Here is a 15466-nt window from a genome sequence, read left to right on the forward strand (position 1 = left end):
AGTGGAGGAAAAATTGAAGCCCATTGCTCAAAAACCTTGCCTTGCAGGTCCTGGGGTTAAAGAATCAACTCATGTATCTCAAACTTCATTAACTCACCCAACAGCACAATTCAAGAGAAGATTTCTGCTGGTTGATTAAAAGTGATGAAATCAAGCAAGTAAATAGTCTAGTTTGTTCAGCTGTGAATTGGGGCTTAGCATGTTCTGGTAGCTACGGCAACAGCTCTCGACTGATATGCAAGCTATGTGAGCAATCCAAGAAGGAGGAATGATACCTTTGCAGGGAGCAAGCTGGAGAGGCAGCAAAAACAAACACTGCCTCGAATCAGTGTGTAAATAGGGGGTGGTCATGATTTCAGGAGGTTGGTATGTGTTTGAACAGGAGTTTGCTCATGCAGGAAGTGTGATGAATGGATTACTTATGGATGTTTCTGCCTCTCAGTGGATCCTGCACCTCTCCTGCTCACGAAGTTCCTTTATTGTGCTGCAGACTTGTGAAGTTTGCTTTGAAGGAGTCAGATTTCAGGCATCAGCAGTGACATCATAGCACATATATTTATTCTCTTTTGATGCCCCGTATTCTTACAAGGGTTAATGCTTCCTGGGTTCTTGATCTGCATTTCTTTTCAGTTTTTTTCCAGGGTTGGAACTTGGATGTGCTTATGATGTTGTCATGAAATAAAATTGTTTTGGGGATTGTTTCCTGCGTGTTAGGTCCTGTGCTCTCTGGAAAATGATTGTCGGTACCAAAATGGTGTTTGTTTGGAGAGAGATAAAAATGGCCTCTTAAAGTTTGTGTGTTTAGGGAGTTCTGAAGGATCATTCTACATTTGCTTCTGTCTTCTGAAAAGACATAAGGCAGGAGGGTGGTGCAAGACCTGTTGCAGGTTCTGGTGTGTGCACTTGTAAGATGTTTATTAAAGGCTTGATTTCTGCAAGAACTAAGTTACTGCACCATATTCCTAACCTCAGTCTATTCCTCAGAGTTCCTCTTGTACCTGGAGGTACAGGACTATGTGACCCATTTTTCCTTAGGACAGAGTACAACAAATGTACCCACAGTAAACTTATGTTTACTGTTAATGTGAATTTGGCAGCATTTTGATACTGGGACATCAACGCTGTAATATCTCTTCCATGTAGTTTGGTATTTCATTACTTTGTGGTCTGTGCTAAAACATGCTGTCATGAGCATCTGTAGGTCGGAGTTGGTTGGAAGGGTCGGAGTTGGAGTTTGTTAGTAAAAATCCTTGTATAAGACTGTTTCTCTTAAATGATGCATGGATGAATAGTACTTAAAACTCAGGGAGTAATTTTTCTGCAGTTAATACTTGAATTTATGCTTTTGTGCCTCAGGTTGGTTTTGTCCTCCAAGCACTAATCTTCTGTTCAGAACTAAACAATCCTTGACTTTCTGAGTGTTGAAATGTGTTACCTCCAGGCAGAGAGATAAGGGGAAGGGAAAAAATGGGCTAAATGTAATAGTTACAAAAAGATATTATTTTTCCTAATATCCTGTAACTAATAGCTGCAAAAAGAAGTTGTCCAGTTGAATTCTACTCTTTACTCCCTTTATTTCCTTTAAGCACACAGCTGTTGATAAGAGTTGATGGGGGTCTGCAGGTGGTAGGGAGTGAACAGTGCCCACAGTAACTCATGCATTTTTCAGTGCACAAAAGGTTAAATATGAAGGCAGGACTGGTAGCCTGGGGTTGTGTTGCCTGCCAGGAAAAGCAGCTTAAGGCCAGCAGACTCTCTGCATTGCTGTTTCAATCTGGAGACCTTGAAATAGATTCTATTCCCCTAAACACGTTCAAGAGCTTTGGACTTCATCTGGTTTTTTTTTGCCTTATGCCTCTTTCTGTTTTACAGCAGCTAGTAGTTATTTAAGGAGAGCATGTTCAGCTCCCAGCATCCACTTGGTCTTCTCAGAAAAAAAGTCTGCGATTTAATTTACTCTTAGTTTCCTCTTTTGGTCAGCCAGCAAGATTTCAGAAAGGGACCCTGACCTTGTTTTCATTGATCAGTCTGCAATTTGACCCAAATGTGGGTCTGGACTGTCAGGTTCTTGTCTGTTGGTGCAGTCTGGGAAGTGCACAGAATACACATCTGAAACAGCTCCCCATAAGAGTGCACTGAATGGGACACAAGCCTTTGAGAAGCTGGTTTTTACAGCTGTTTTTTCTGATTCAGTAGAAATTATCTTTATTTGTATGTTTGAGCAAAAAATAAAAAAAGCAGGGTTCTTGCAGTGGGACGCAGTTATTTTATTAGTAGTAGTAGTAATACCTGCTAGTGTGTAATGTCACAGAGGTCCTTCTGCCAGAAGTTATTAGTATTAATTATTTGCTAAGTTTTTCAGACTGTTTTAGTCCATGTAGGTGCAGCCTTTTAGTGGGAATTACTCTTGGTTTTGGTAAGCTGTTGTTTTAATTATAAAAAACAGGGTTTGGGAAAACAAACGCCTTGCTGGTGAAAACTTGGGATGGGCTCACCATCTCAGGGAATGTTACAAAATAGTTTGCAAGACTCTGTTGATATTCTGGATCAAGCAGGAGCTGTCTGAGAAGATGCCAGAGGGTTCCTGGTTCTTTTGTGTTGTGGAGTCTTTGATCAAATAATGCAATCAAGGTGTTTTGTTTTGATTTGTCTTCACAGGCCCTTGCAGCCAATGCTGGGACAGGGTTTGCAGTGGCAGAACCTCAAATTGCCATGTTCTGTGGGAAGCTAAATATGCATGTGAACATCCAGACTGGGAAATGGGAACCTGACACTTCTGGAACCAAGAGCTGCTTTGGAAGAAAGGAGGAGATTCTGCAATACTGCCAGGAGGTGAGATTTTCTGAATCTTCACTGCTGTGAAGGAAGTGGATTCCAGTTTAGCTGCTCAGTAGCAAATTAATCCTGCAGGAGATGAGCTTGCTTTTGCCTAGTCCAGTTTTCTGTACTGTCCTGCTGTGTTATTGTCCAGGAAGAGCAGGGAGGACCCTGCAGTGGGATTTAGAAGCTACCTCAGATCAGCTGACACTGCCACAGAAGGTCCTTGGTCTGTAAGTCTGAGGTATCTTCATCTGTTTGTAGGACTTTACCCCAGTGTTCTGCCCCTGAACTGGTTAACCAGTATCTGCTTTCTGTTGTGTAAAATGGAACCTGACACCTATTCTAGTTAGAATGTGGCTATGCTGTTCTTAGTGATGTGTTTAGATCAGGCAGAATGTTAGAAAAATATTTTAATCAAATTTTGTAGGTATTTTTAAGCTCTTTAGATTTATTGAAAAAGATATAATCATCTCCTAATGTGTTCCAGATATGCTGTAACATATTGGTCTTTCTTGTCCAGTGTCTTTAATTGCTCCTCTGAGGTGACAGGCACATAAAATACCACAAGGAGTGTATTTTTTTTAATGGGAAAGCAACAGAATGTACTGTCTGGACTGGAAAACTTTTTAAACTGTTTTACAAGGCTGATATAACTGGGGCTGCATTTTTTTCATGTGGTAGAAACCTATATATAAAGTCAGTGTCTGGATTTGAGAACTTGACCAGGGCGTAAGGATCAAATTAATACATCATAAATGGACCAGGCACAAGGAAACCTGAGGAGGTGGGTGCATAATTTGACAAGTGATGAGAGAGTCTGAAGATGTTACTAAACCCTTTTGGTGATTGCTGTTCCAGGGGGTATTGTGCTGCTCCAGAAAGAATTAAACAGCTACATCTCCTCCAAACCCAAATACCCAAATGCTCATCCTCCGCTGCTGTGCAAATCCAGACCTCTCAGCTTAGTGCTAAGTGAGGGCTCTTGCCCTTACCTGGCTTTCTCCTGTTTCAAGGCAGTGGCATATCTATTTCTGAAGCCCTGTGTGACAGACAGCTGGAGCTTTTTTATATTTCTGGCTGTACTGAGCTTGATCCAGAGCAGAGTTGTGTGTCCATGTGCAAACTCCAACTTGTTCCTAAGTTGGAGTTGTTCTTGTGTAGAGAATCAGCCTCACTACTCTGGTAGGAGCTGCTCTGCACATTCTCTGTCCTTCCTGGAAAGAAACCTCTCTGTCTGTGCTGTTCCCCAGATGTACCCAGACCTTCAGATCACCAACGTGGTAGAAGCCAACCAGCCCGTCAGCATTGACAGCTGGTGTAAGCGTGGGAAGAAGCAGTGCAAGGACCACACTCACATCGTCGTGCCGTACAAGTGCCTGGGTGAGTGTGTGCTGTGGGTGTGCTGTGCATTCCTGTGGGAGAAGCAAGGAGTTGCCTCCTGGATTCTTACAGAGAGAGCAACTCAGTTTGTTAGGCTTGTCTTGTATCAGGTTGTCATTTCCACACCTTCTACTGTTTTTTTTTCTGAAATGTTTATCTTTCCACAAGATGGAACTCTGCCTTTCTGGGGCAGATCGACAGCTTGGTAACAGCTGTGGTAGAATAATGGTGCCTGGCATGAGAAACAAATCCCCATTCTCTCTGCAAATGCCATAAAAACCTGAAGACTGTTGTATCTGAGTACCACAAAGACACTGGGATTTAATACTTAGATCCTATTTTTGTGAAGCTTTAATATTTTGTTGCCTTGGAGACTTAAATGCTCAGTGTGCTCAGGCTTCCTGCTTGGTCTTGGCAAGAGATCTCTATTTTATTTCAATGGCTATATTTAAACTTTGCTGTTTCAAAGAGGCTCTTTTTCTTGCAGCTGTATCTCCTGTCCCCATTTTGAACTGTGAAAGAATATGAGATAAACTGTGATGGATTTCATGGTGCTTTCCAGAATGTCCCCACTCACTGGAATCAGGCAGCATGTTTTAACTGGTTAATTTGTGACTACTGACCTGTAGGTTGTGGATGACATTGCACTGCCCCACTGCACTGTGTGTTCTTAGGAGTGAGCTTAGTCGCAGGTGGCTTTCTTTTCAGTTATCTGCTGGAAAAGATGTGTAAGTCTTGGGAGAGTCTGCATACTGAATGCTCCCAACCGATTGCTGGGAGCATTCAGTAGGAACCAGTTTTCATAATTTGTGTCCATATCTCAGGTTATCGTGTGATTTGAAACGGGATAATACCAGCAAAGCAGCAGAACCATGTGTGTGCTTTTCCTTTATGTAATGCCTTCCGTGAGATAATCATAAAGCACTTCATTAAACATAAAATTTATTGTGGACACATCCTGGGAGAAAGGTGCTTGTCTTTATAGATGTGGAAATTCAGGTTTTGGAAACAACCATGCCCAACTGGATCATGAGGATCTCCTTATGATCATCTCCTGCTCATAAGGAGAACTTCTGATGGAAATAAGGATGAAAGCAAGATCCCTGGATTTATAAGGAGTCATCTCTTTTAGAAATAATCATTCGCCAACCCTATTCTGCAGCTGAAAAATAAGCTGATTTTACTGACACTGCCCTAAAATTTGATTAGCATTAAACTATTTATTCAGGTTTTTCATTAGTGTATTTCACAGTGTTCATGATTTGCAGGCCCCAGCCTGTGAGGCAGCTTTGGTTTTCAGATCTGAGTTGCAAGTCTGGTGTCCATATGTCTATAAAATCTCTGTCTTCAGCACTCTACAAATTACTTGTTGCGATTGGATGATGCATTTCTCTGGGATTATAGTCAAACTGTGGGATTTTGTTCCCTTTCTTAGTTGTGTTTTCCTTGATGCATTAATACACAGGGGACCTTGAGGTAGGATCCTGTCACCATACCCTATGTAATCTTCCCTACCCCTCCCGTGACAAGGAAAACTCCTTTATATTTCAAAAGTGAAGAGAAGAACCCATGACTCTTCTGCCTTCAGCCCCCAGAACTGAGTCCCTTGGTTTTAAAGTTTGCTTAGTTTTACTTTTCTTACCAGAAGCATTTAAACCTTTCCTGATAGGGTAGGATGAATGATTATTAACTCAAAAATCTAACTGGCCTGTTTTGAGATGAGAAAATGGGAAAAATACAATCTCTCTTTTAGTTTAAAATCTAAGTAATTGCAAAGGGATGATGAAGGTAATTGGATTTCGTTGCCTTCAATTATTAGGTAATCGAACTCTAAACTATTTAACTTCTCTGTACTTTGTAGACGTATCCATGATTGGTTAGTATCAACAGTAAGGAGCTGCAAAAAAATTGGTCGTGCAAACAGTATTTAAAATATAATTTGAAAAGATGGTGTGAAAGATTGGTTTGACTAAGAATTCTGCTTTGTGGAAAAGTCTTTTCTGAAAGTCTTTTCCTGTGAGGAATAGTCTTTGACTTAAAAGCTTTTCTCCAGTTTTAACAAACAGCTCCTAAAGCTGCTGGTCATGTGTACAGGGAATGCTGCTTTGAAACTCTTGGGCTGAAAATCTTTTCCTGGCCTTCTCAGAGTATCTAGCTCTCTCCTTATTTTACAATTAATGAATGCAGCATTTGAATCTGCAAGAAAGAGAGAAAAACCTCAGCTTGGAAGAAATTTCATGTTTGGATTCCAGTGGCAGTGTTTGCTGGGACTTCTTGGATAAGAACAGGACGTGATGCTCATTTAGTTCTGATCTGTAATTCATATGTGTTGGTACCAAGCTGAACGATGATGAAAATTTAGGCTAAATAGCTTTTAAGTCCAACTGAAGTAGAGTCTGTACAGCAGAGAGATTCTCTCCCATCTTCCTCGAAAGCAAAAGTCTGGGTTTGGAACAAGGATTGTGCCAAAGCTTCCTCATGCTAGTGAGGTTGTGGTTATCTAGATACTGGATGCAATGTATTTGCTGACTCTCAGCAAATTTAGGCTGTGTAGTTTTTTTGTAGTTTATTTTCCAGCTCTCTGTGTTTTGGTTAGGGTAGTGAATGTGCTGCGGTTGATCTTCAGTTAAACATCTGGAAAAAAAAACCAAAACAAAACCAAGCAAGACTTGCTCAAATACTGAAAACATAGATAACACTCTCAGCATAGAAAAATTTCCAGGCTGTTACAGCAGCAGACAGCATGAAGGAACTTTGGTATGATGCAGCTCATTTGAAAATAGGTGATTCAGTAGTTTAAAACTGCTTAGTGCAGACACAGCCTTCCCAAAGATTTGGGTGAAATATCTTCACTCAGTCCTTTCATGGAAGAACAACTGTTTATTAACTTGCACTGTAAACTCTGCATTCAGTTTTCGGGGTCAGCAAGATCACCCCATGCTCATTATTTTACCTTGGACTCTCTGAGGCTCTGTATTTCTTTTAGATTCTCATAAATAATATTTAGAGCTGGTGTGACTTGTCTCTTTTAAGACTATACCAAACCCTCAAGCACATTGTCGTGGTTTAATATAGTTTGGATTTTAGTTAAGGAAAAATCCACAAGCTACGGAAGTGATTCCAAGTAAGGACCTTGACAGCTTCCTTCAGACCCAAGAGAACGAATCAGCTGGCTGGTTTTGAGTACTGACACCCTGTCAAACCACTTAAGAGAGCTGAACATGCCTCTGTGAAATCATACTTAAAAACAAACCAACCCTGGAAAAAACTCTTGTTTCTGGCTTTTAAACAGGTAACTGGACCTGTGCAGGGCAAGGCCCCGTTCTGCTGTGGGGCCGGGCTGGGCCTTGCTCTGCTGCAGTGCCGGCCAGGCCGGGCTCGCTCCGCTGCGCAGCCCGGCCGGCTCAGCCTGGGCTTGGCTGAGATTCTGCCGTGCCGAGTTCAGCCACGGCCGGCGGGCCAGGCCGGCTCCGTTTGGCTTTGGCCAGAGCAAAGCCGGGCCCTGCTCCGGCTGCGAGCCACCGAGCCGTTCTGCTGGCACCGCAGAAAATGACGCGGCTGAGAGCAGAGGCGGCCCTGCAGCCCCGTGGCTGGGATTGACCGCGGCAGGGCCGGAGAACAGGTGTGCAGCCAGAGCGGCCGCTGCCCGGCACAGATCGCATGGCCATCCGCAGGCTCGGACGAGATATTAACTCTTCTTAGTGCACAGATGAAACTTGGCTGACATCAATCCTCTCTTGAGTGAGAGAAAAGGAAAGGGAAGACTTGTAAAGGAAACAACATGGAGACACCAAGGTCAGTGAAGAAAGAGTCAAATCCCAGATGGGAGGAGAATGAAGAGATGCCTTAGTCTTGGGCTGAAACTCTCTTGTAAGGCTGTGGTGAAGATAAAATTGATACACCAGGCTTTTTTTTTTTTTTTCCCCTGTAACTCATGGAATGCAGTGGGGGACCTGCATAGCATTCTTACCACGACTATGAGCAGGGGCACCTGTGTTGAAGCAAGCAGATGTTGAAGTAGCTGTGATCCAATGAGAAGCTTGAACAGAGAGAAATGAGAGTGATGCAAAACCTTGCCCCAGGGATGGAAGAAGAAAGCCCCTGTTCCCAGAGATAAAAGAGGAGAACGTTTTTTTCTATACTAGAACAGCTCATCCTTAAAACTGCGCCCCATAAGCTGAAATGACCCATGGTGGTAGTCATGGGAAAACTACCAAAACGTGGTAGGGACTTCACGATTGCAGATTTCCCAGAAGGTGCTATCCGTGAAAATTAAAACCACAAGAGAACTGTTTCTTGAGGAAAAGTCTCCATGGCATGGCAGGAGAGACTCCTATTCCTAAGTAGACTAAAGAAAGATTATTTTAAAAGTGTCAAACTGGCTGAAAATACCAAATTTATCTCTTTACGTTGTCAGTGGTAAAAAGAAAGAAAAGTTGGGGGTCAGAGAAGTGTTTTGAAGATTTCTTCTGGGGTTTTTTTTTTTCTTTTAATTCTGTTAAAAAAGATTTCTTTAAAATTTTGAGCCCACTTTGCTCTCTTCCTGATCCTTATCTTCGAGCCAGAAAATGAGTAATTCTAGTGGGTGTGCTGGCGTTTGACCAGCGCTGGACTCCATTAATAGGTGTGTTGGCCAAGAAACTTGGCTTGGCAAGCAAAAATGGCTGCATTTAAATTGGTATTTCTGCCTGGTTCAACTGAAACATCTACACACATGTGCAGAGTGCGCTTTGGGGGAGTTCCAGGAGGCTTTATTTGCTGTTGGATGCTATATGAATGTGAACTGTGGCCATTGTGTTTTTCAGTGGGTGAGTTTGTAAGTGATGTCCTGTTGGTGCCCGAGAAGTGCCGGTTCTTCCACAAGGAGCGCATGGATGTGTGTGAAAGCCACCAGCACTGGCACACTGTGGCAAAGGAGGTAATGGAGCCACTGGGACAGGAGTGTTCATTCTGGATCTGTCGTTGGAGCATAGCAGTATTTCTCTCTGTGTTGCTGTTCCCATGTTCCTGTCAATGAACTGAGGCACACAGCAAGAAAAAAAAAAATTGAAAGTACTCAAGTGACTTAAAAAACCTGTGTAGCAATTGAGTTATTCTTCATGAAAAGCTGTCCTAAATAGCTTATCCATATCACAGAGGTAGGAATTGAAATCAGCTCTCTGGGATACTGCTTTAACCAATGGTTCATCCCTCTTTTTTTTTTTTTTTTTTTTTTTTTTTTCCCCCCCCCCCCGGGGGGGGAGATACAGTGGGCATAGGATAGTTCCTATTTTTCTTGCACATTTTACTTTAATGTACCTTCTGCTGCTGGGGATTTGGTTGGGAGGGCTTGCCTGGGAGCAATCTGAGTTTTGTTGGGACTGATTAGTGGAGGTTTTACGTAAGAGATGGATTATATTCTCAGAATAAATCTAGCCCATGGTTTTGGAGGGGGGTGGTGTTTTTTTTTAATCTGACTAGCTAAACTGTTGCAAAAGCTCTGCACTCCCATTTGAAGCTGGGGTAATAGAAACAAGATCATGACAAAATGTGCACATTTTCCTTTTTGTAAAAGTAACAATTGCAGAAACAGCAACACAAAGACCAGTTCTTAACCAGATGATGTTAAGGATGCTCCACTTAAAATTCCTTTTTCTTTAAAATCATGTCAGCAAAAGTCCGTCTAAATAAAGGTGTACTAGAGGAATTGTCTTTTAATTTAGGTTAAACTTGTTAATATCTAGAAAACTGAAAAATCATTTACTTTAAATGTAGTTGGAGAACTTTTCAGCAGTATTTGGCTCATTTAAAATCAGTGCTGTAACAAGGCAAAGAACAAAAGGGTTCTGATGGGTATAATAAAGCTTTTCTTTGTTCTTCTCCAGGCACCTCTAAGCCAAGTATTTCCTTTGCTTAGGAGAAGTGTATAGACATAATGTTGACATGTACTTTACATTTGACTTTTTCTTGAATTATCTGATTGATTTTCATCTTGCAGCATGGCAAAATAATCTTGACACAAAGTCCATTTGAGCAATTATTCGCTTGCTACAATGTAAAGTTTAATATATTAAGTTTAATGAAATGCCCAGAAAAGAAAACACCCTTTCTGGTTCTTTCAAGTGTTCTCTGTTGAGTTGGTGCAAAATGTTTAGGTTTTTTTCCCTGAACTTTGCTGGGTTGACAAACCATCAATTGTTGGGGCTGGGGTGTGAAATATTAACACCAGGAAGTACTGGGTGTTTCTGAATCTGGGACTTTTGTGCTTGGGGTTTTTTGTTTGTTGGTTTTTTTTTGGTTTTTTTGGTTTTTTTTTGTTTTTTTTTTTTTTGTTTGTTTGTTTTTGGGGGTTTTTTTTGTTTGTTTGGTTTTTTTTTTGTTTTGTGGGGGTTTTTTTGGTTTTTTTTTGGGTTTTTTTTGTTTTGTTTTTTGGTGTTTTTTTTTGTTTTTTGGTTTGGTTTTTTTTGGGTTTTTTTATTGTTTTGTTTTTGGTTTGGTTTGGTTTTTTTGCACTACAAGTTTCCACTCTCCTTTGATATTCAGATTTAGGTCATATGTTGCTGGTTTTGCTGTAAAACTTAAACCACTCTCGAGATCTCTGATAAGCAAACTTGAACTTTATCCAAAGGAAGAGCATGATGCTGAACTGATGTGCATGGGCTCCCCTTTCAGGCCTGTCTGACAGAAGGGATGATCCTGCACAGCTATGGGATGCTGCTGCCCTGCGGAGTGGACCAGTTCCATGGAACAGAATATGTGTGCTGTCCTCAGACTAAGGTTGTGGATGAGGCTCTGTCCAAAGAGGAAGAGGATGAGGATGAAGACTATGACCTTTACAAGAGGTAGAGTTCTTACTGATGTAGATGTTGACAGCTTTGCACATGAAGCTGCTGCTTGGGAATATTTCACACAGCAACTCCCTTGTAGTGAGGATTGAGCAAATTTCTGTGCTTCTGAGTTTCCTAAAGAACTGTCCTAAGCCTGAAGAGGACAAATGACTTTGCAGTCCCCCTTTTACTGGAAGAGCTAAACACCCCCTCTCCTTTCATACCTGCAGAGAGTTGGGGTCATTCAACCTCGATAAGAGAAGGCTCCAGGGACACCTTAGACCCCCTTCCAGTGCCTAAACAGGCTCCAAGAGAGCTGGAGAGGGTTTTTGGACAAGGGCCTGCAGGGGCAGGACAAGGGGGCATGGCTTCACCCTGCCAGAGGGGAGCATTAGATGGGATATTGGGAAGGAGTTCTTCCCTGTGAGGATGGTAAAGCCCTTGCACAGGCTGCCCAGAGAAGCTGTGGCTGCCCCATCCCTGGCCAGGTTGGATGGGTCTTGGAGCAACCTGGGATAGTGGATGGTGTCCCTGCTGAGGGGAGGGGATGGAACAAGATGGGTTTAAAGGTCCTTCCCAACCCAAACCACTCCAGGATTCTATAGTAGGAGCCTGACTCAAGGTTAGACTTGCACTTACTGAAAAATGGAAAGAGGGCGCATGAAGCCAGAGCCATGGAGAAACTCTGCCTGCAGCAGCAGGAGTGTCTGTGATAAGGGATGTCCACTTGCTCTGAGTGATGGGCTAATTAACAGTTACTACACTTATTTTTTCCCATTTCTAGTGTTTCTAGAACAGATGGAAAGAATCACTATTCAGGTACACCGAAGTGATTAGCCTTAACCTTACTCCCTAATTTATCTGTTTCCCTCCAGTGAGTTCCCTACAGAGGCAGGTGTAGAAGACTTCACAGGAACAGCTGTGGAGGAAGATGAGGATGAGGATGATGAAGGGGAAGAGGAGGAGGAGGATGTGGTGGAAGACCGTGATTACTACTATGACAGCTACAAGGTTGATGACTACAATGAAGAGACCCCCACAGAGCCCAGCAGTGACAAGGCTATGGCTGAAAAAGAAGTGAGCAGTGACATGAAATGTAAGACACATTCCAGTCCACAGGCCTCCTGCTCCCTTGAGATCATTCCTTTTGGCTGTCAGTTAGTGATGGGGGTTTGATCAAGTCAATAAGTGCCACTTGGAAGTTTTATTTGCCAAATAAGTTAGCAAACAGTGGAAAGCTGATGATGCTTGTTTCAAGTGTTGAAATTAACTCTCTAGAGCATGGGCCATATGTTCCAGATAAACAGCAGTTTTGCTGGCAGGAAGCCCAGCGTGTGGCGTGTTGAACAAGCACCTCATGAAGGTGCAGTGATGAGTCAGAAAAGCTATATCTGGAAAATCTTAAAGGGACATTTGGGGTACGCTGTAAATTTAAAATTTGGTGATTTATACCAGCTTAAAGTGAGGAAGCTGAAAGTGGTGGGCCATGCTCTGCAGATGTGCTGTCTGGTCATTTAAGGGTGAGGAACATCCTTGGTGCTGCCTTTGCAAAATACTTCTCTTCCACAAAAGCAAGTCAGCCAGTACAACTGCCCCAACTTTATTATATGTTAAGATAGACTTTCTGCAGTAGTATAATCTGCTGTGCTGGTGGCAGCTTTTGTTGAGTGGTAGATGCCTTTGCAGAGGGTTCATGGTGTGATGCCTCAGCATTATGTGATGTCCTACACTTTGCATGTAGAAGTGTCTGCAGAGGAGGGAGGAGCGGAGAGGGAATGAAATTAAATTAGCTACAGATCACTGAATCATTGCCAGCAGTTCTCGCATCTTTTTGGTAAAATGCCAGCATGCTGCAGATAATTTTCCTTGCTGAAACAAGGCTTAGCTCATGTGTACAGGGCTGCTGCAGATCTGCAGGTTTTGTAAGAGGCTTGGAAGGATGTGATTGGGGTGTCTGTTTTGGGGGTATACAGTCTTTTTTTCCCTGAAGTACCATGAACAGTTGCTAATTTATCCATTATATCTTCTCTCTTGCCTCAAAACAGCCCAGTTGCTATTGCTGGCTCACCATGAAGCATTCCACATGCCATGGCTACATAGAGTTTTAATATTTGGTGCATAGATGTTTCAGACCTTAAAACCTCAGTGTCTGAGGCTGGCATGGAAATCAATCCCTTTGTTTAGCCTGCTTTTTCACTTACTTCTGTACCTGCCCTGTAAGATGTGGAGTGTCTGTCCAGGCAGAGCGCCGTGAACTGGACATCCTTTGATGCTTTAAGCATCCCTAGTTGAATAGCTTTTCATGCTGCTGGTTTTATAGAGTGGAGAGTCTTTCACTGGGGCAGCTGGGGCATAATGCTGTGACATCAGCAGAACAGATTCCTGTTGTCCCAGCCCCTGGCTCTGGAGAAATCTCTCACAGATGAGAGCTCCATGTAGAGACATAGTGAGCTGCTTGGCTATCTCCAAAGCACCACGTGCAGGCATCTCCCGGCTTGTGATAGAGCCATTGGAATGTTAAACCCCCCAAAACTGACAGAAGCCCTTGGGTTGGTGCAGTATCAATGCTGAGGCCAGTGCCTCAGAGGAAGGGATGAAGTAGAGCCACCTCTGCATCATGTAAATCGCTCGGCAAGGGCTGTGCTCCTCACCAGCTCATGTTCTCACCCATTTCCACACAGCTGTCTGCTCCCAGGAGGCCATGACAGGGCCCTGCCGGGCTGTGATGCCTCGTTGGTACTTCGATCCTAACAAGAGAAAATGCATTCGCTTTATATATGGAGGCTGCGGAGGCAACAGGAACAATTTTGAGTCAGAGGAGTATTGTATGGCTGTGTGTAAAAAGATGAGTAAGTCCTGCCTCCCACTGGCCTTTTGTAGCTGGCCACTGTCTGTCTAGCATGTGGTGTCTTCTCCTTCCCTTGGGCAATAGAGGATCCATCTGTAGCTTATTCCTTTGGTTCTGGTGTCTGTCCCTTTGCAGCAGTCTCCTCCTGTCTCCACTTCCCTAGGTCCATAGGGTGATTGTTCCTTGGGAAAGTGCCCCTCACCATATGCTGTCTGTGCTCCCTGGTGACTTGCAGCTCTTGCTGAGGGCTCAGCTGTCCTCTTCCAGGTCTATAACAGGGACCAGGGGCTGTCTCTGACCTCTTGCCTAACGGCTTTTTATTCAAAATATCTATAAGGAAACTTTGCTTTCTGCAGTCGTGTTACCATGCATATGTTTGACAGTAGGTCCTGAAAAGCAGGCTACTGTTCTCCTGGTAGTAGGCATTTTCTTGCTATTTTAATTTTGGAAAATATCGTACCAGTAGTATAGAATTCAGATTCTCATTTTCAGCTTGGTATGAAATACAAATCACAACTCAATCTCTGAGTTTTTGAGTGCTTAAGGTTTTTGGCACCGGTTTCAGCTGGCTTTTATGTCAGATGATAAAACTACCAAAAACATTTTAACCTCCTTATTAATCTTATTATTGAACTCCAGCACTTCCACTTCAGCTACCATTAAAGCTTTTGAAAGGCTTTTTGTGTTATCTGGGGCTTGGCAGCCTGAGTATACAGCCATAATCCTGTTTACGAAATGTGCTTCATGCAAGTGATTTAGATTGGGCTGATCTAAGTGAAGCGGTGAAAGAAAAGATGTGGATGTCAGGAGGTTTTTGTACAAAAGATTGTCCTGTTAGAGAAGGATTTGGGGCTGGGAAGAGAGTTCTCTGTGTCCAAGCCTGGTTCAGAAATGCCAGGAGCAGGGCCAGAATGTGGGACGGATATGACATTGTCCCTTGCACGCAACAGTAGTGCCTCTGTTGTATATTGTCATTATTTCCCCCTAGTTAGAGGGAAGGTTGGTGGGTGCAGTGCATGCTGAACTCTTACCCAGTGCTCATGCTGAAGTGCCAGGTAATTTTTTTCTGAAGCATGTTGTCTTTGATGACATGTTGGGGGTTTTCCACTTGAATAACTAATATGGATGACAGGTTGTCTTAACTGTCCCTTTGTGCCTTCCCTCAGGCGAAGGGTGACAACAGAGTGCATCATGTTTGCCACAGGTCTTTCAGAAAAGCTCTGGGATGTGTAGTTCCTAAAACCATAGCATAGGAGCACTTTCAGCACTTCCTGAACTGCAGTGTATGGAATACAGAGCCCCTGATGTGGATTCTGTAGATACTTGAAGTTACCAGTTCTGAAACTTTGTTTTTCCCCTTGTTGAATTTGGATGTCTTGAAGTTACAAACCATCCAGTGTATTGGACAAGTCACTTTGTCACACTGAGTCTCCTTCTGTTGCTGTCTTGTCTGATATCATTGCCTGTAAGTCCTGCATCGTACATCTGGTAGGGAAGGTAGGTTTGAAGTGTAAAATACTGGTTTTGTGCAGATTTATTGTCAAACTCCCTAATCATATTAATGATGTCTGGAGCCAGCTTGTCAGCAAACAGCTAATGCACAGAATGTCAC

General features: G+C 42.9%; 1 protein-coding gene across 7 annotated transcripts in view; it reads left to right on the forward strand.

Moving 5' to 3' along the window:
• The window catches only part of APLP2 (amyloid beta precursor like protein 2), a 48081-nt gene that overhangs the window by 19188 nt on the left and 13427 nt on the right, over positions 1 to 15466 (forward strand). For 6 of the 7 annotated variants that reach the window (XM_041480501.1, XM_041480502.1, XM_041480503.1 and 3 more), the window contains exons 2-7: positions 2659 to 2832; positions 4071 to 4200; positions 9006 to 9118; positions 10852 to 11021; positions 11882 to 12102; positions 13688 to 13855. In XM_041480501.1, the coding sequence (XP_041336435.1) occupies positions 2659 to 2832; positions 4071 to 4200; positions 9006 to 9118; positions 10852 to 11021; positions 11882 to 12102; positions 13688 to 13855 (976 nt within the window). The remainder of the gene's footprint in view (positions 1 to 2658; positions 2833 to 4070; positions 4201 to 9005; positions 9119 to 10851; positions 11022 to 11881; positions 12103 to 13687; positions 13856 to 15466) is intronic. The other variant, XM_041480507.1, reaches the window with a different exon arrangement.

This window comes from Pyrgilauda ruficollis, unplaced genomic scaffold (assembly GCF_017590135.1).
Source record: "Pyrgilauda ruficollis isolate IOZ18807 unplaced genomic scaffold, ASM1759013v1 scaffold52, whole genome shotgun sequence".
Lineage (NCBI taxonomy): Eukaryota > Metazoa > Chordata > Aves > Passeriformes > Passeridae > Pyrgilauda > Pyrgilauda ruficollis.